The sequence below is a fragment of the Lotus japonicus genome, chromosome 6 (assembly GCF_012489685.1).
Source record: "Lotus japonicus ecotype B-129 chromosome 6, LjGifu_v1.2".
Taxonomy (NCBI): domain Eukaryota; kingdom Viridiplantae; phylum Streptophyta; class Magnoliopsida; order Fabales; family Fabaceae; genus Lotus; species Lotus japonicus.
In genome coordinates this window covers 64,597,004-64,616,225 of record NC_080046.1, presented here as the reverse complement: position 1 = coordinate 64,616,225, position 19,222 = coordinate 64,597,004, and the positions used below count along the sequence as shown (strand labels likewise).

The 19,222-nt window shown below is 35.5% G+C and overlaps 2 protein-coding genes across 3 annotated transcripts; both read left to right on the top strand.

Moving 5' to 3' along the window:
• The first annotated feature begins 8,408 nt into the window (after window positions 1-8,408).
• Window positions 8,409-10,277, top strand: LOC130723641 (transcription factor bHLH162). The gene is made up of 3 exons (XM_057574748.1): window positions 8,409-8,646; window positions 9,730-10,068; window positions 10,149-10,277. Exons 1-3 carry the CDS (start codon window positions 8,527-8,529, stop codon window positions 10,230-10,232), a joined length of 543 nt encoding a protein of 180 aa, XP_057430731.1. The 5' UTR covers window positions 8,409-8,526; the 3' UTR covers window positions 10,233-10,277.
• Window positions 10,278-15,042: 4,765 nt separating this feature from the next.
• LOC130722246 (eukaryotic translation initiation factor 3 subunit D) lies at window positions 15,043-18,900 on the top strand. Of its 2 annotated transcripts, none has more exons than XM_057572922.1 (2): window positions 15,043-16,791; window positions 18,620-18,900. In XM_057572922.1, exon 1 carries the CDS (start codon window positions 15,100-15,102, stop codon window positions 16,786-16,788), a length of 1,689 nt encoding a protein of 562 aa, XP_057428905.1. In that variant the 5' UTR covers window positions 15,043-15,099; the 3' UTR covers window positions 16,789-16,791; window positions 18,620-18,900. The 2 variants fall into 2 exon arrangements, with proteins under 2 accessions (XP_057428905.1, XP_057428906.1); XM_057572923.1 differs by having other exon boundaries at window positions 15,043-16,797.
• Window positions 18,901-19,222: the final 322 nt, after the last annotated feature.

The following is a 19,222-nucleotide window of genomic DNA, read 5'->3' as shown; positions in this document are numbered from 1 at the left end:
AATAGATATACAAATTTGAAAAGAAAAAAAAAACCCATCACAGTTGATAAAAGTCGACAATATGTATTGTGAAAATAAAAATTTATATTACAAAGGACGAATCATGAATGCTTTTCTTCACTGCTTTCAAAATGAAAATCAACCTTTAATACAACAAAGATCGAAAGAATTCAATAGGAAGAAAGAAAGATTACCTATTATTTTCATTATGAATTTATGATAAAAGGAAAATCAACCTTCAAATAACCAGGATATGAAGAAATTGTATATTTTTGAGTTATAACAATTTGTAATTTATAAAGGCACAAAGCAAAGCATTGTTGAAATACATGAAAGAAAAAAAGGAGAAGAAAGTATGGTCTGACATGGTTGATAGGAAGAAGGGAGAAAGAGTTAGGAGTGCGTGGTATCTCAAATGTGATAGTGATCAATTTTTAATAACAAATTTAACCCTTGAAAATTGAAAGTTGGCGCATTTGAAATATTTTAAAAATGATAAAGTTTTAAATTCAAAATTGACAGATCAAAATAATTTCTCTCCCACATTCCATATATCAAAATCAGATTTTTGTTTATAAAAACCTTTAAAATTGTGACCATATTCATAGAACCTAAATAAAATCTACTAAAATTAAGATGAGAGGATGTTTCAAGATTTTTTCACGTTAGTATATTCTAGAATATTGTAATTATATAGTTTATAATATCAAATTATTAGAATTGAACATTGAGGTTGTTTAAAATTAGACACCTGTACTTTTTGTGATGAAGCTTCATATTCTTGACCAGGTGCATTGGAACCCTTAAATTGTGAGATTTTTAATTCAAAATATAATATTATATTATCAGATTTTTTATTCAAAATCCAAAACTTTTGACCACCGAAGTTAAAAAAAATCATTCTCGATGGTTGTTATGTATTTTATTACCTTTTTCTTTAATATTTTGAATTTCAAATAGTTATGAATTTTCAGATTTTCAAATAGTATGGTTTAGTGTATAATATTTTGAAAAAAAAAGGTTTAGTGTATAATTAATCAAAGTTTCATATTGATTATTTGTTGAATTTTGATTGATTGACACGTGTCCATTAAAGATGAATCTCTATATGATTGACACGTAGGATTCTGATGAGTCTTAAACTATATAGTATTAGAAGTCATCTTCTGGTTTCAATTGGCTAGGATCATTGAGTTGATTGTTGAATGGTGTGAGACTTTGATTGACCATTATGCTTAAAATAAGAATGAATTTAGTCAGTATAAAATGAATGGGCATGGTGGGTACTATTAGGAAGAGAATATTGCAATGTACATACCTTTGCTTGATAGCAAGGACCTCAGGAATATCAGAGTTGAAAAATATCTTTGTTCCATACATTGAGTTTTGCAGTACATTTTTACCTTTGTATAAAATCACCATAAAGAATCACCATAAAGAACACATTATCTACGTGTTGCATAAAATTAAGATGTTAAATAAATTTAGAGTTGTTACCCTTATAAAATTTAACTCTTGCCATATTAATAACGACAACTTGGCTGGGAAAAGTGTCATTATGAAGCAATGTGTTAAACTCATCAGCGTATTCACGAAACAATGCGCGCTCCATTTTATGTCTGCATTAAATAAATATATCTAATTTGAAGTCATTATGTTGTAAATAGATGGAATTAAGAACATAAATTATTGATTGGTAAACCAAATACTTACCCATCAATTAACAGATCTATATTGAGAATCTTCGTCTTCCCCTTTCCATAATGAGTGAGTCGAGGTTGACCAAATAACAATCCGATTATATCTGTAAATGATGAAAAAGATAAAGTAGTTAATGTTAACTTTGTTTTATTTCATTTCTAACTTTTCTAACTATTAGCCTTCAAAACACAGTATTTCTTATAACTGTATGTACATTTTTTTTATAAAAGAGATTTTTTTAATTCAAATTTTGAAAAATTGGATATGTAAATCAAATAATATTAAATTACCGTAAAAGAATGAGTTGATTCTTTTTTTTAAATAATTTTTTTCAATTTAAAAAGATAAGTAAATATCTAAATATCGAAACAGAAGAAAATAGCAAATAAAAGAGTTTTTTTTACTGTATATCTATTTTTCTTTTTTTTGCTACATCGGAAAATAAACCAACACAAACAACTACAAAGCCGCAAAACGATCACCCATAATGAGGATCTCTAAGTCCAATGGCGGAGAATCAAGCACACAAAGGGGCACCGTAGGGGAAGAGGCTCCTTTCTTTGCTAACCAATCTGTCGGCTTATTACAATCACGCGAGACTCGAATCAGGGAGACTGACCACTGCCTGCTAATAAGCTCATGAATGTCATCCAGGATAGGTAGGCACATCCTACTCTCTTCATCCTCCAGAGACTTCAATAAGTCAGCACAATCCACATTGCATATGACATCTCTGAAGCCCCAATCCCAAACCAACTGCAAGCCAAGCTTTAAGGCCCAAGCTTCAGCCAGGAGGGCATTTCCCGTCGTTTGGAAGGCATGAAACCCACGCACCCAGTGTCCCTGGTCATCCCGCACAAGGCCCCCAGCACCCATACGCTGATCCTGCAACCAAAAACTACCATCCACGCACAGATTTATTTTCCCAGATGGAGGCACCGCCCACCTGTTGCACATCCAGTTTTCAGTCGTTGCAGCAATGTTATTATCCAGGAACCGAGCCACTTCATCATGCTCATGGCAGATGCGCCTCCATGCTTCCTGAATCAGCCATGGCGAGGTTTCAAAAACCATATTATTTCTCCATTTCCAGATTCCCCATAAACACATCATGAACTTCAAGCCATCTGGTCCCTGCGCTAGTCTTCGAACCCAGTTCTGGCAGTCGCTATCCATAAATCCCCTCCATCGCAAGGCACCCGCCATCCTCCAAATCTCTCTGGAATGCGGACAATCTCTCAGGCAATGGAGAATGTCTTCCACCGCCGCTGAACACCGGCCACAGTTCGGCGAATCCGCCATATTGCATCTGAATCTGTAACGATTCACCTGGAGGGAGTTATGCAATACCAACCAGATAAACAATCGAACTTTTTCAGGAATTTTCAAACGCCAAAGCCATCGCCAATCCCCTTGAGGTGTTTCTGGTTGGTCCTGCTGACGAAGCCATACATATGCCTCTCTTACCGTGTAGCACCCTTTGTCGCTGGGATCCCAAATCCAAGTATCTCGACGCCCCTGAATCAGATTTGGCTTCACTTTCTCCAGTTGTTCCACCACCTCAGTCGGCATAACAGTATATAAGTTGCTCACGTTCCAAGCTCCATCTGAAATAACATCCCTCAATGACAAGCTAACATCATGGATGTCCACGTAAGGGACCATGGTGGCAATTTTTCCGCTCCCACTCCAATCATCATACCATAGGGAAGTTGTGCCATCACCTAGACGATACAGGAATCCATTCTTCAATTGATCCCGCGCTTTAAGTAAGCCCTTCCACACATGAGAATCCGACGGTTTCGATTGGACCTGTAAAATTGAAGACTTACGCAAATATTTATGTGTTAGTGCTTGAACCCACAATTTATGGGGTTTATGGAAGATACCCCAAATTGCTTTGCCAAGTAAAGCTGTGTTTGCATAGTTCATATCACGGAGTGCCAAACCTCCCTCATCCTTAGGTCTTGCCACATTATGCCAACCCACGAGGTGCCATCCTTTTCCTCCTTGATTATTTCTCCAGATGAATGAACGCATGATCTTGTTGATTCGGATCTTCACACTACGAGGAAGGTAAAAAACTTGCATAGCATAGGTTGGAATGGAAGCTATAACTGACTTGTATATCTATTTTTCTAAAAAGGCGTTAGTTTTTTTTTTAATTTTTTTGTTAATTTTAAATTCATATTTTGGAAAACTAATAATATAAATGAAAAATATTAAATTTCCGTAAATGAAAGAGTCAATTTTTTCCAGATAAAATCTTGATAATTTTTTTAAATTTTAAAATAGTGTTTTCAATTTAAAAAATAAATATTAAAAAATCAAAACAGATAAAAACATTGCACTCACCAACCAGGAAAGATGTATCAATACTTATGTAATTATGTTGATCAATTCAGAATATGAAATGAATGAGAATCCAAACATCGGGATGTTTGTTTCCTTAATCACGACAGCTGTAGTTTTTTCTTGGAAATTCAGATGACAGGAGTGACGTGTTGATCTGTACTTTCTGATATTACCCAAAACAGCTAAACTACTAAACCAGTATACCTCACCTTCCATGAGTTTGTCATTAAAGATCTCAATGACAGCCGAGTCTTTTATTGATGCTTGTATTTTCGAACTCTGTAAATGATTAAAAAAAATTATATGCAAAAATATTTGAAAATTTACCAAGAAAAAAATTGTAAAGTTTGTGAATATACCTGATGATCCATCAATACCATGTCAATAGTACCTATGTCTGATGGATTGTCAAAGGAAGACAAAGTCCACATACGTAATATCCTTGCAGCGAAGGAACTTGTTACTTTTGAAAGACAAACATCTGATATGAGGTCTGTCATGGTTGAGAGGAAGGAGGGGGAAGTAGAGAGAGTTGTGTGAGAATTTTTGAGATGGGGAACGTGAATTCTGAAATGTGTGATAATGGTTTTTTTATAATGATGTTTTTATTTTTAAATTTTGTATTTTAAATTTCCCTCTTTTTTTTATGAGTTAAAGATGAATGAATATAAGACCAGGTGCATTGTTAACCTTAAATACTTCTACTTGACTAAATGTAAACTAATCCAGAAATTCAAGAGTTAGTTTTTGAAATCCACTAAAATCAAGATGAGAAGATGTTTCACGTTTTTGTTTTCAGGTTAGTATATATTCTAGAATATTGCAATTAAAGAAATTATAATCTCATATTATATTATCAAATTTTTTATTAAAAAATCAAAACTTTTGACCACTGAAGTATAGGTTTGTTACGTTTGTTTTTTCTTTTCTTCTATATTTTGAATTTCAAATAGTATATAGGTTTATTAGGTGAATATTATGAAGCTTGACTATATATATATTATTTCATGAGTTTTATTAGCTTGATACATGTCCCTACAATTGTGGAAGCTGTAGATTATTGACACCTAAGCTTTCAATGAGTCTCAAACTATATATTATTAGATTTTTTTCTCTCTCCTTCAATACCATAACCAAAGTAAAAATTAGGGAGGGAAATAAATAATATAAATATATTGGGTATTGTGGGTCCAGTCAAAAAGTAAAATAAGATCTTAACCACTAGAGTAAAATGTGCATGAAGACCTTATGAGTGTCTTAAATCCTATGTGGCAATTTGGGCCCACAAAAATTAAGTCCCAAAATAAGTTCCTACCATTGGAGATGCTCTTAGTACTAATACAATCTTTACTTTGTTGATTAAAAAAGCTTGAAATTAACGAGAGAGGGAGAGAGAAGAAGAAGTTGCAGAGCAGCAGATTTCAAATACAAAGGAAGATGAACCACCAATAGCACTTGATCGGTGAAAGAGAACCAAAATGAAAGAGGAAAAATGTGATATTTGGGTTCTCCTTTCTGAAAGATGAAGAATTGAAGATGAAGAAGTATGAGATTAGGGTTTACTGGTGTGTTGAGGATGAACCAAGAACAATAGAATATGAACCAACAATGTTGTTTCAATCTTCAAACTAAATCTCACTCATGGTAAAAACTCATATTAACCAGAGGCAACTCTCTAACAATTGCTAAAAAACTCTTTTCAAAATTAATATCATAAATTATTTTGAATTTATAGAATAAACGGAAATTGATGGAAAATAAAAAATTTGATATAATAATTGCCAGATGTCTCTTTTTTATTTGATAAACAACATGGAGGCAAGAATCCGGATCCTCTCCGGCACAAATTTTCATCCAGCCCCTCCTGCAATGTTATTGGCCGTTAGATTGATCATGTGATCCAGAAAATTATAGTCTAAAAATTATGATAATTATATACTGTTAAGTTAATGTTAACTGTAAGATGAATCTAATGGTTTAAATTAAATAGCTCCAAACAGAAATCCAATTGACACTCTTGTTCCTTGCCGTCATGAGAAAACCTTTTCTGATCAACGACCATTGCTCCTCCTCTTGTCTGCTTTCTTTTGATATCCTTTGAGATTACCTCACCATATCATTGATCAATACCAAACCTTTTATACTGCAATTGAAACAAAGTTGTAGCAAGAGAAGGAGAAAGTATCTGACACAGTAGTGGAGAGTTGGGACCAAAATCAAACAGAACAGGGAAGCTTTCAGTTCATACAAGGCACAGGAACAAAATTGAAGCAGCGGAGATAACCGTCGTTGAGAAGAGGCACAAGAATGAGGGAGAGAGGGACTGTGAAATGACTCAAATGAGGTTTATTATGTGCACCGTTAGATGCATCCAAGGGCTGTCATTTAATGTCTATCATAATTTTTAGACAGGAATTTTCTGGACCACATGATAAATCTAACGGCCAATAACATTGCAGGAGGGGCTGGATGAAAATTTGTGTAGGAGAGGATCCGGATTCCCACACCCACATTTTCTCACAAGCACCACATAATTCACCTTTTAAGTTTGCCTAAAAATTATCCCATGAGCCCCACTAAGAAGCTCTCTTGCCTTGCGGGTTGGGGAAACTTGATAGCCAGCACAATCTTAATTTTTTTCTAAAGTATAAAGTTTTTATTGATTGGCTTTGGGGCCTAACTGTTTTGGGCTCCGTTCCTTGCTGTATCGACCACAAACTAATAGTATATTTTATTGTTGTTATTTTTTATATTAGCTAGTTACCCCAGGGTCCAAAGTAATGAGATTATTTATCTCGAGACTCAAATATAACATTGATAGTTTTTTTTTTCAAATAAATATGACATTAAGTTTTTGGGTAGGTTTGTTTGGTTTGTTTCAAACAATATAACTCGTTTCATTTGGACTTTCTTATTAGTTTTGAATGTTAAAGATGGTGTATAATTTTTGATCCTATGAAGCTTTAAAAAGCAATCAAACTTTTACGTATATGTTTTAGAGTTTAATGGACATGATCCAACCATTTTATGCTGCATAAGATAGACTATTAAATTCCTCTATTATTTAAATTAAATTAAAATTATATTTTTTGATATGACAGAAAATAATTAAATAAGTGTGAAAAGAATTTACACAATTCGTGTATCTATCATTATCCAATGTTTTATTGCAAAATGTTATCGTGATACTATTATGACTGTGGCGAAAAAGAAGAACATGATATATCTTTTGTCTTTGCAGTGTGTGGCTGTGGTAGAGCACCCAAAGCCACTTTAAAAAGATTATTCTTTTCCTGTCATGACAAAATTGAAGTTTCTATCCATAAATATCCCTTGGAACCGACAAATTGTGTACCAATTTTAGGATGTTACATACCTATAGTACATTAGTCATTTTCTTTTTTTTATTGAATGTTTGGAAATCCTAATAGTATAATTTACTACATTTGGAGAGAATTGTAATCCATGTCAATTTCCTGATTGCATGTGTTAAATTTTAAAAGTAAAAAGAAATTTAATTGAAGTGATTGAACAATAGGAACCAAAACTCCATTGGTAGGCTTGATCTCAAACTTTTGACATTGTTTGTCTACATTTTGAGCATGCAATACTTTGATCTCTGAGGAGTGGAGAGTAGAGATATGTCAAGTTCTAAGAAAGATGAATAACGCAGCTGACTTCTTAACCCGCCAAATTTCGTTAGAAGTACCTCACGTCGTATTTGGACAAATATTCCTCCATCAAATATTATTGCCTCGTTATGTTTAAACAAGCCTGCGTAGTTTATTTTGTCCCTATTTCCTCTTGTAAGGAAAAACCGTTGATATTAAATTGTACCTATAAAAGTAATATCAACGTTATTCAAACAATCAAACCAACATAACATAAGCTTTATATAAAGGTAAGTTCAATGTTACTTAAAGCTTAAAAAGAATTAATTTTATATCACACCAATCTTTTAAATGATCATGTTATTTAATTGTATCTTTTGTGAAAGAAAAAATCCACCTTTGATAATATTAAATATTAAGAAAAATCAAGTTACTTTTTGAGGAGAAATTAGAAAATAATAAATCAATTTTAATACATTCGATCTCACTTTTCAAATAATTTTATGGCAAACCATTATATAAAACAGTTTTTACAATGTTATAAAACAGTTTATCTGTACGTGAGCCTGTTTTATTTTCTATAAAATATAATATTTAATATATTATTTATAACATGTAATGATATTATTTGGTGATAAGTGTAGGAGATATGAACACAGCTACTAGTGCCCCCACAACCGTCACAATCACTGAACTTTGATCAGCAGCATGTAATGATATTATCTTGCTTTTCTAAAAGACATGCACCAACGATTCCAAGAAACTGACAACTATTATATGAGAAGCTAAGCTAGCTTGCTCTTTTCATGGAATGAGCATTTTCTGCTACCTACATTGAGGTTGTGCTCCTGGAATATTGATGGATAACAACCCTAGTTCATCCAGAGTTGATAGAAAAGTCATTGAGAGGAATAGAAGAAATCAAATGAGAACACTCTACCGCAAGCTCAACTCACTGGTGCTTCATCAAACCTCAAAGGTCCCTCTCTTTTCTCTCATCTTCTTATACACATCAGAACTTCACTGACCGATTTAGGGATTCATCTGAAAAAAGTTAGTTGCTAATTAGTTACTAAACTGTTAGCGGCTGAGAAAAATTGTCGCTCTTTTAGCAAAAAAATTTGGTACTTTAATGTTAGAACTATAAAATAAATCTATTCACATTTTTTTTAGATAAGGAAAATTTGATATAAAAAGAAGTACTATGAGTACTCCAAGCAATTACAAGTGAAATAGATATTGTTAGCAAGGAGCCAACTATTATCTGGTAAAAACAGAACAGGACTGCCAAATAATACTCCCAGCAAGAATTATCAAAAACAGGGCTTATAACAACATACATTTTAAGAACACTTGATCCAAACATGTAATTTAAGTCTTTATGACAAAGTGAAATAAAATTTCATCCTTGTTGCAACCATCATTCTAATAAAAAATTCAATTTCAACACAAATTTGCAGTAATTTAACCAATTTAGTGATTGATGTGAAAATAACCAGTCGCTAATTTAGTTGTTAAACTGTTAGTGTTTGAAGCGACTAAAAAACTATCCCTCTTGGAGCAAATTTTTTGGTAGTATAATGTTAGAACTATAATATAAACCTCTTCATCTGTTTCACCTAAAAACATAATTTTTTAGGACATTTCATCAAAACATGTTTTTAGTTTTTATGACAGCCATATAGAATTTCATCATTGTTGCTGCTATTATTCTGATAAAAGATGTATTTGAACACAAAACTGCATTAATTTGACCAATCTAGCTATTGAACTAAGAACAAATTCAGGCACTAATTTAGTCACTAAACTGCCATCAACCGAAGCCATTGTAATTTTTGTTGTTTGAGCAACTTTTTTGGTAGTGTAACATTAGAAGTATGACATAAAATTGTGGGACACTTGATCATCACATGTAATTAAAGGCATTACGATAAAATGGTCTAGAGTTTGGTCGGTGTTGCTCAGTTGCTGTCATTATTCAAATAAAAATTTGAATTTCAGCACAAAATATAAAATATAAGTAATTTGAAGTATATGTTTGCTCTTTTATTTGAATATACAGGAGGCAATTTCACTACCAGATCAGCTAGAGGAAGCCACAAACTACATAAAAAGATTACAGGTGAACCTAGAGAAAATGAAGGAAAAGAAGAACACCCTGTTGGGAATTGAGAGGCCTAATGTGATGAGTTTGAAAGAAGGCCCGAGCATGGGGTTAAAATCTCCAAAAATTGAGATACAACAAATGGGTTCAGCCTTAGATGTTGTTCTGATAACTGGGTCGGATTGTCAGTTCATGTTCAATGAGACAATTCGCGTTCTTCATGAAGAAGGAGTAGATGTTGTTAATGCAAGTTATAAAGTCATTGAAGGTTCTGCTTTCCATTCAATACACTGCCTGGTTAGTTATATATAATAACTCTAAGTGATCTTGATTTCCATAATGTTTATTCATGTAATAACTCTGATTGCATTGTTCAGGTGACAGGATCTGCCAATGTTGCTGAGAGGATTTCTGAACGACTAAACAAGTTTATATATGGTTCTAGCTATATTACCTTTTGATTTCTTTTGTCACAATATTGTATTTTTGATAGCATGTTTTGATGATTTTCTCGTTCTCATAATCAATTACTAAAACCCAGAAGCAATTACCAAAACTCAGCTGCAAAAAACATCTCCCTAAAATTTATTTATTATGGCTTCAGAATTAATTGTAGTAGAATTTACAAACATGTCAGAGGCTCGTGACCGTACATAAGTGGATTTAGAATTTTTTTTAAAGTTTATTTATTACTTACACCGTTCTTCTGTTTTGTGTTTGTTAATCTTTAAACATAGGCTCATGACCAGGCAATTTGTTAAGATCTCAAATATAAACTCCATCATCAAAAAATGTGTATTCTCGTTCAGGAAAAATCATTGGACAAGGACCTTGTTATTCTAGCATCAAGATGTATCCTTCTACATCTGTTATGCTAAGAGTGGTATTTGTAAATCCTGAGACAGATGGTGTTCCGGTATGGAACTATCAAGCAAGGGCTAAACAGTTTGAGAGCGATAGAAAACTAACAAAATGAGAAAATGTGTGAAAAGTTAGATCTCACACCTCTTGGGTGGTGTCTGATATTTATAGCTTGGTTCTGACCCGCTTGGGATCAAGGATCGCCCGGCCCATTATGTGTACAAGTATTGCGAAGCCCACAATATTACAAAGTTGGAACGCCCATATCAGTAATGCATATTTCCTAAGTTCTCGGCGCTTATAGAATTAATGCGCCATATAAGCTCATACCAGTACACAAGCCCACAAGACACCAAGTCTTAAAAGCTTTAAGACGAAGTGTCTTCTTTTCGAGCCCACAAGTAATCAACTCACCCAACACTATACAAAGATTAACAAGTAATTGATACGCCCAAAAATGTGCAAAGAAAATAATGGGCGCACAGGCTCCAAAATCAAATAAAAATTCAAAGACATAAAAGCTAAGTAGTCATTCCTTTGTCATTTCAACTTTTGTTGTTGCTTCTTAATCTTTGTGTAGCGCGTGCAAGTTGACTCAAGTTGTCTCTTCACAGCCTCAAAATTCACGTGTGTGTAGTAGGTTGTACCATTTGTAAAAACGATATTGTTGGCCCAACAATCTCATCATTTCTCTATCAACTATTCTCTGAATTCATAAGGTTTTAACACTTGAACTTAATCAAGATTCAACCAAGAAAGTTAATTTCAATTAATTTCTTGGCATTATGCTCGTTTTTTATCGATGATCTAACAAGGCTTTTGCTCGCTTGGAGGCTTTATGCTTGAATTGGGTAAGCTTAAACCAATCAAGGCTGTACTTATGAATTCGTGGTCAGATGCTCTAGTTTTAAGAGTCTTACTCTTATCTCAATTGTCTGACATGACCCAATTGATAGACCTAAGTTGGAGAAATGAAAAACATGCTTGTTCAAGCAATGTTTTAAGAATTATGCCTCATTAAAAACTCTCATGCCCGGGTAGAGAAAAAGAGTGCATAATGTTGTATCATTTGACTGTTTTTAGTCAACTCATCACCTTGTTAGCATAAGATAAAATATAATATAACACATTGACAATATCAAAACTAGTTGTTCTCCGCCCAATGTTTTAATTTCCACGCCCAAGTAAGAAAAACTAATCTCCATCTCCTTTTATTTGTCTTTAAAAATTGCAATAACATAATAAAATCTTGTAAAACTTAATACTTGCTAGAAGAATGAAACACCCAACACTTGCACTCTTTCAAAGAAGAATTTCGACACAAGAGCAACTCAAGCATATGTATACAAACATCATGTGTTTCACAAACTCATCATGTAAATGTAACTCGAGAAAAAGAACATGTTTTAAGCACAGATGTTTCAAAAACGTTTACTAAATATACTCCATTCTTTTCAAGATGAACATATGGGCTTTCTTAAAAATACTTCATTCTTTTCAAGATGAACATGTGGACTTTCTTAAAGCTTGTCAACTGGCCTTGGAAAATAACAAATGCTTCACTTTCAAAGAACACTAAGCCCGAATACGAAATGTCAGAATCACTTGTAATTAAAATCATTGATGAAAGAGATCCAGTTTCAAATAAATCATCACATCGCATAGTTGTGAAATCATATTTAAACAATGTTAATTTTATTCTTTGAAACATTATCAATCCCGGTAAGATATTCAACAACAATCAGTTTAAACTCAACCACAAATTATAGGAGTTTAGCAACTAATAGCACAAACAGCCCCAAAAGGCTAAGATTATGAATAAACATATAACATGAGTGAGTTTAGAGGGTACCACTTTCGAAAGTCACCAACACAGATGTCAAATCTTTTCGCCCCTTTGGGACCTGGGCAGGGCGGTCCAATTTACATCGCCCTACTCGCAATGAAACAACATCTCATTGTGGCATTTGATCAAACACTCTGTGTGCAATGTTGAAATCTGAAATTTGCACAAAACAAATGACAATAGAAGGTGAAAATTTGCTAGCCCGAAGAGAGCATCGACTCAATGAAAATGTCAAAGAAACTTTTAAAGGAAAAAGAGTTAGAGAAAAGGATCAAAGAAATCGAATGGCTTGAAGAGTCATCGGTCAGGGTCGATTTCGGCAGGGCGAGCATGGAAAATTTCGATTCAAAGGTGGCGGGCATGAGCGGTTGCAACTCTAAAGTGACAGTTGAGACAAAATAACCGTTTAAATTTAGGGATGGCGGTTGATATTGAGTGGGCGGTTTCAACTCAAAAATGATGGCTTCGACGGTTAATATTGTATATCCCGTCATCAAGCATCAAATTTTGCTCGCGTCTGGGCTTTCGTCTTGCCGTTGAAGATCGCGCCGCAGCGAATTTCTGTTCTCCTCTTGGTCTTCTTCCCTTTCCCTCATTTGTTTCCTGATGTTGAATTTTTGGTTTGATGTCACCAATTTCGTTCGCCCTCTTCTTTGATGTCAAAGCATTATTTCCTTTTGAAACTGACATTTTGACAGAGATTTATTGCATCGTTTCCCCTTCAATTTCGTTCGCCCTCCTCTCTCAGAAGTAGAGATGACATAGCCTCTTGTTTGTGATAGTGGGGGATCTGTTTTACCGAGGCCCCACGGTGGGCGCCAATGTTCCGGTATGGAACTATCAAGCAAGGGCTAAACAGTTTGAGAGCGATAGAAAACTGACAAAATGAGAAAATGTGTGAAAAGTTAGATCTCCCACCTCTTTGGTGGTGTCTGATATTTATAGCTTGGTTCTGACCCGCTTGGGATCATGGATCGCCCGACCCATTATGTGTACAAGTATTGCGTATCCCACAATATTACAAAGTTGGTACGTCCATATCAGTAATGCATATTTCCTAAGTTCTCGACGCTTATAGAATTAATGCACCATATAAGCCCATACGAGTACAGATGGTAATGCTTGAGTTGTATAATGACAAATAATGGGATCATCTCGAAGCAGAAAACATATGCTATCAAGTGGCTTTGAGATCATCACAACATTTGGAATTTACATTCTAATTAAAAAGTCCAATTTGATTCTTGAAGTTGAATTATCAAGTATGCCTTGTGAAAAGGGGGTTCATCATTCTTTGTGAAGACAGAATAGAGATAACAAATTTTTGGTTGGGGAAGCTTATCATATGTTGTCTCTTTTTGTGATTTGTTCTGATTACGTATTCACATAAAAAGTCGTGCAAACTCAATATATTTTTTTTTAATTCTATGAGACCTACTTGTGCTATTTTTAGTTCTGAAGGATAAGTTAGAGAGAGCTAGATTTGCCACCCCAACCATTAGATTTCACACCCTCAATTTTTGGATTTTCAAGTTCCGAATTATTTCGGAATCTTAGATTCCGAAATTAATTCGTGATTTTTAGTTCAAAATACATCTAACACCACACTTTTGAGTAAAAAACCACACTTTTGAGTAAAAAACTGCTTCGGAAACCTTATTTCCGAAATATTTCAGAAACTGAGTTTTCGTAAGTGGGGTGACATTTCTAATGATTGGGGTGCCCAATCTAATGATCTAAGTTAGAGGATGTGTTAAATTGATATCTTAATTGCATTTAAAAGAAAGTTGATTAAAGAATTATTCATCCTTCCATTAAAAGATTTGGATGTTTGAATTGTTCATGTGATTCAGCATAATGCTTTAACAATCAAAACATTATATGTAATCACGCAGCTAAGCACAAAAGCGCTTTAAGACCCGTTTGTGAAAATAGCTTAATTAAGCGTTTATGGTCATAAATGCTTATTCATAAGTTATTTTAAAAAATTTACTGAAATAAATTGAAAATAATCAATATATAAACATAAACTGTTTTTCATAAGCTATCCTGAATAAATTATGAAAATAAGTTTAAAACAGCTTAGGGTAAGCCATAAACTGTTTACATAAGCTCTGTCAAACACTAGCATAAGCGCTTATGCTATCAAATAAGTTCAAATAAACTCCTCCAAACGAAGCTTAATTCTCATCAATAATCTCAAGGAGAATCGCCCGTGCCTGTTTGCAATTGTTTTGGTTACCGATTCAGCCAGACACGGCAGAGACTAATAATTGGCCTACATTAATTGGAATACTCATGCTTTTTATCTTAGGAATAAGTACAATTAAAATCTGATTAATAAATTCAGGACCAAGCCCATCATTTAATTTATATCAAGAAAATTTTGTTGGACTATTGAGAATTTTTTAATTTGGGTATTGTAGGCCCAACTCGAGAAAGACGAGCCCATCCCATTTCATAACACAATTAAGCGATATATTAAGGGCCTGCAATCGACCCAAGAAGAAAACAGGGACCAATACACAATAACAAAACAAGAGAGTATAAATTCACCTTTTTCTGGAAAATTAGGGTTTCACAGTCACTCCTTCATCTCTTCCTCACAGAGCAGAGCAACAATGGGAGAAGCATTCGAAGTCGGCGCAGTTCCTTTCAACGCCGACGGTTGGGGGCCATTGGACAACGCAGCCGCCAACACCAACCTCCCTCTCAACGTCCCCTTCGCCCCCTTCTCCCGCTCCGACAAGCTCGGCCGTATCGCCGATTGGACCCGCAACTTCAACAACCCGACCCGCTCCAAGAACCCAGCCGACTCGGCATTCGACTTCTCCCTCGACGAATCCTTCCCCGCTTCCGCCGATGACGACGCCTCCTTCCGCCTCGTCGACGGCAAACCCCCTCCGCGTCCCAGGTTCGGTCCCAAGTGGCGCTTCCAGCAGCAGCGTCAACTCCCTCAGCGTCGCGATGAGGAGGTTGAAGCCAAGAAGCGTGAGGCCGAGAAGGAACGTGCCCGCCGCGATCGCCTGTACCACCTGAACCGTTCAAACCCTAACGCCCCTCGCCGTGAAGCTGCGGTGTTCAAATCGTCGGTGGATATTCAGCCAGAGTGGAACATGCATGATCAGATCCCATTCTCCACGTTCTCCAAGCTCTCCTTCACCGTCCCTGAACCCGAAGATCTTCTCCTCTGTGGTGCTCTCGAGTACTACGATCGCGCATACGATCGAATCACCCCGAAGAACGAGCGCCGGCTTGAGAGGTTCAAGAATCGCAACTTCTTCAAGGTTACCACCACTGATGACCCTGTTATTCGGAGGCTCGCGAATGAGGATAAAGCGACTGTGTTTGCCACTGACACCATTCTCTCCACGCTCATGTGTGCACCCAGGTCTGTTTACTCTTGGGATATCGTTGTTGAGCGTGTTGGGAATAAGCTTTTCTTTGATAAGAGAGATGGGTCGCAGTTGGATTTGCTTTCTGTTCATGAGACATCGCAGGAGCCTTTGCCTGAGGCTAAGGATGATATTAACTCGGCTCATTCGTTGAGCGTTGAGGCCGCGTATATCAATCAGAATTTCTCCCAGCAAGTGTTGATTAGGGATGGGAACAAGGTTACTTTTGATGAGGCGAATCCTTTTGCTAATGAGGGTGAGGAGGTTGCTTCTGTGGCTTATAGGTATAGGAGGTGGAAGCTTGATGATGATATGTATCTGGTTGCTAGGTGTGAGGTGCAGAGTGTTGTTGATGTGAACAAGCAGAGGTCGTTCCTAACATTGAATGCGTTGAATGAGTTTGATCCTAAGTATTCCGGTGTTGATTGGAGGCAGAAGTTGGAGACGCAGAGAGGTGCTGTGTTGGCTACTGAGCTCAAGAACAATGCAAATAAGTTGGCTAAATGGACTGCCCAAGCTCTGCTTGGAAGTGCGGATATGATGAAGTTGGGATATGTGTCTCGTATCCATCCCCGTGACCACTTTAATCATGTGATTTTGGCTGTGGTTGGATATAAACCCAAGGACTTTGCTGCACAGATTAATTTGAACACTTCTAATATGTGGGGAATTGTGAAGTCTATTGTGGATTTGTGCATGAAATTGAATGAGGGGAAATATGTTCTTGTGAAGGATCCATCTAAGCCCCAGGTTAGGATTTATGAGGTTCCAGCAAATGCATTTGAAAACGACTACGTGGAGGAGCCACTTCCTGAAGATGAACAAGTTCAACCTCCAGCAGAGGGTGCTGATGGTGAAGAGGCTGCTGCTACCACCAATGATGTGGAAGATAAGCCAGTAGAAGATCAAGCTTGAAAGGCAATTGTACTATCTCAAATTCATTCTCTATTTGATTTCATTTATGTTACAAATGTTTGGATGCCTCTTGTTTCTTATGATAAAGTCTTTGCGCTTCCTATTGTTTTGTGACCATTTCATCCTTTTAGTTTTTTGTTCTCCTACTTTATTATGGCTTGGTGTATTGTTATTCTTGTGTTTGGGGTTATAGTTATATACATGAAGTCATTAACCTTCCTTTATAATTGTTCATTGCGAAGTGCTCCTTAGGATTTATCTGCTTTCAATATGCATCTCTTTTTTAAAAAATTGCAATCTGTTTTGAGGTGGTGTTATCCATATTCTAAATCAATTGCAATTTTAATTCATTGTTTATTTCCCTTTATTACAATGTACCTGTGCGTATTGCATAATATTATTAATGATCCAAGTATCTGTTGGCTGAACGGCTGTTGGCTTACCCTTAGGTTGCCTTGAAGTTAATTCTATAGCCTCTTAATCATCTCTTACTCCCAAAGTTTCCCAAACGATATTCTCTTGACTTGTTTCAGTAGGATTTGGTGCTCGGAGTCATATATACATGTCTGCTCTTTACATGTTTCTTTAGAATATCCCGAAGCAATTAACTAGACAGCCTAATTTGTTCTTGAAAACCTCTATGACAACACTGCCCTGAAGCTTCACCCTGATGCAAATTAGTGCCCAATGTGCATGCCTTATACATTGCTACTCATGTTCTTCGTAATTGCAATTTGAACTCCACTCTCAGAGATCTTATGCTATGTATCCAATGCCCTGGTTTATTTTGCCGACCTTCGTCCTCTGTCACATCTGTACCATTTCATCTTGTCTTCCAGTTATTTTAGTCAAGATTTATGTGATCATTTATTATTTTCAAATTGTTCTGTTTTCTATAATTTTCTGTTTGGTGAGCTCCCTTGCATCAAGTGCTTAGTTGTTGAGACTAGTGAAGAACCCACTCCCAAATGCTCGGTGAGTAAACCAGATGAGCCTCAACTTTCAAGTTGAGTTTCTAGTCTAAAGTCTTGTCAATCCTACTTTGTAGGATTTGAATTCCCGAGAAGTTAGGTCATACTCGACTTAGAGATTGTATTGAGCTACCTGGGAGTCATCCTCTCTTAGGAATTATGCCAATCTATTGTTGTCTTCTGTACTCTTATTATTTGACATCTTTTGTTTTCCTTTTCATTCTCTTTCAGTTTGTGCTTTAAGGCTAGTGAAGTGGCTGTTTTTGACTGTCTTGGCGACCATGACTATTGGCATCAATTAATGATTCTACCTATTAGAGTCTTCTCTCTAGCTTAAGTGATACTTCTTTAATAGTGGTTACCCGTAGTATTTTTCTTTCTTCATGTTCATAATGAAAGGTTTTGTATCTGTTCCTTGTCAGTAGTTTAAATGGTCTTAATCATGTCTCTTGGGGAGTTTTCATTTGAGAACTTTAGAACATGGTCAATTATCAGGTAACATGTTAGCTAGGCACGAGTAATTCATGATCACAAGTATCGAGAATTGAAGTCCCCTGCCCTGATTACTAACCAATTTCAGAGAACCTGTGAAAAACTTTTACCTGAATCTCAAGTAGTGTTATGTTGTCTTATGCTCTCACGTGTATTGCTTTTGTTGGAACCATCTATTTACTGTACGAACTTGACGCAATTCTCTGAATATATTGCTGAGTCTCATGTCATTTTCTACTAGTTTTCAGTACTTAGAGAATATTATTGAGCAATTTATGCCTTCGAAGCGTTTAATGTGTGCTCAAGTCAATATTTTCAGCTTGCAGTTAACAATAAGGGATGACGTGTGATTGTTTTGGGTGGTGCAGGTTATGTATGAATGGGGGTTTGCAGCTTTTCACGTTGGAGCTAATCGCAGTCCAAATCATTTTCTCTTATGCAGCCCTTTGTAGGCCAAAATTTTACCATTTGAGATGTTCCTCTACACCTGAGTTTTTAAAAGCCATACTCTTGAGTTTTTGAGGCTGCAGCTGTTTATGATTTACAGACCTTAACTTATTTAAGCGGAATCTGTACTTTCAAAATTGTATCTTGCTCCTTTGTTGTCAGATTTTATTTTAATTCTGAGCACTTAGGGTTATTATTTGCATATTTTTGAGTTTTTTTTAATACTGTTATAAGAAATAATTACACATTTCCATGTTGCATCTGAATAGGAAGTTACAAAAGGACTGTTGCGTTATATGCTCTGTAAACGGCAAAATTAAAATGATATAAAGCAATCAATTTATTTAACCGTCCATAAATCGAATTTGGTGTGCTGCGAATTTTGATGTAGTGGATGGTTGTAATAAATTAATAAATTATTATTCTAATATTAATAAGAACAGAGGGTAAAGATAATTGTGTGGAGGATAACCATAAAGTTTCTTTGTAAGATTACATAAGCTTTATTTTACACCATATGGGTT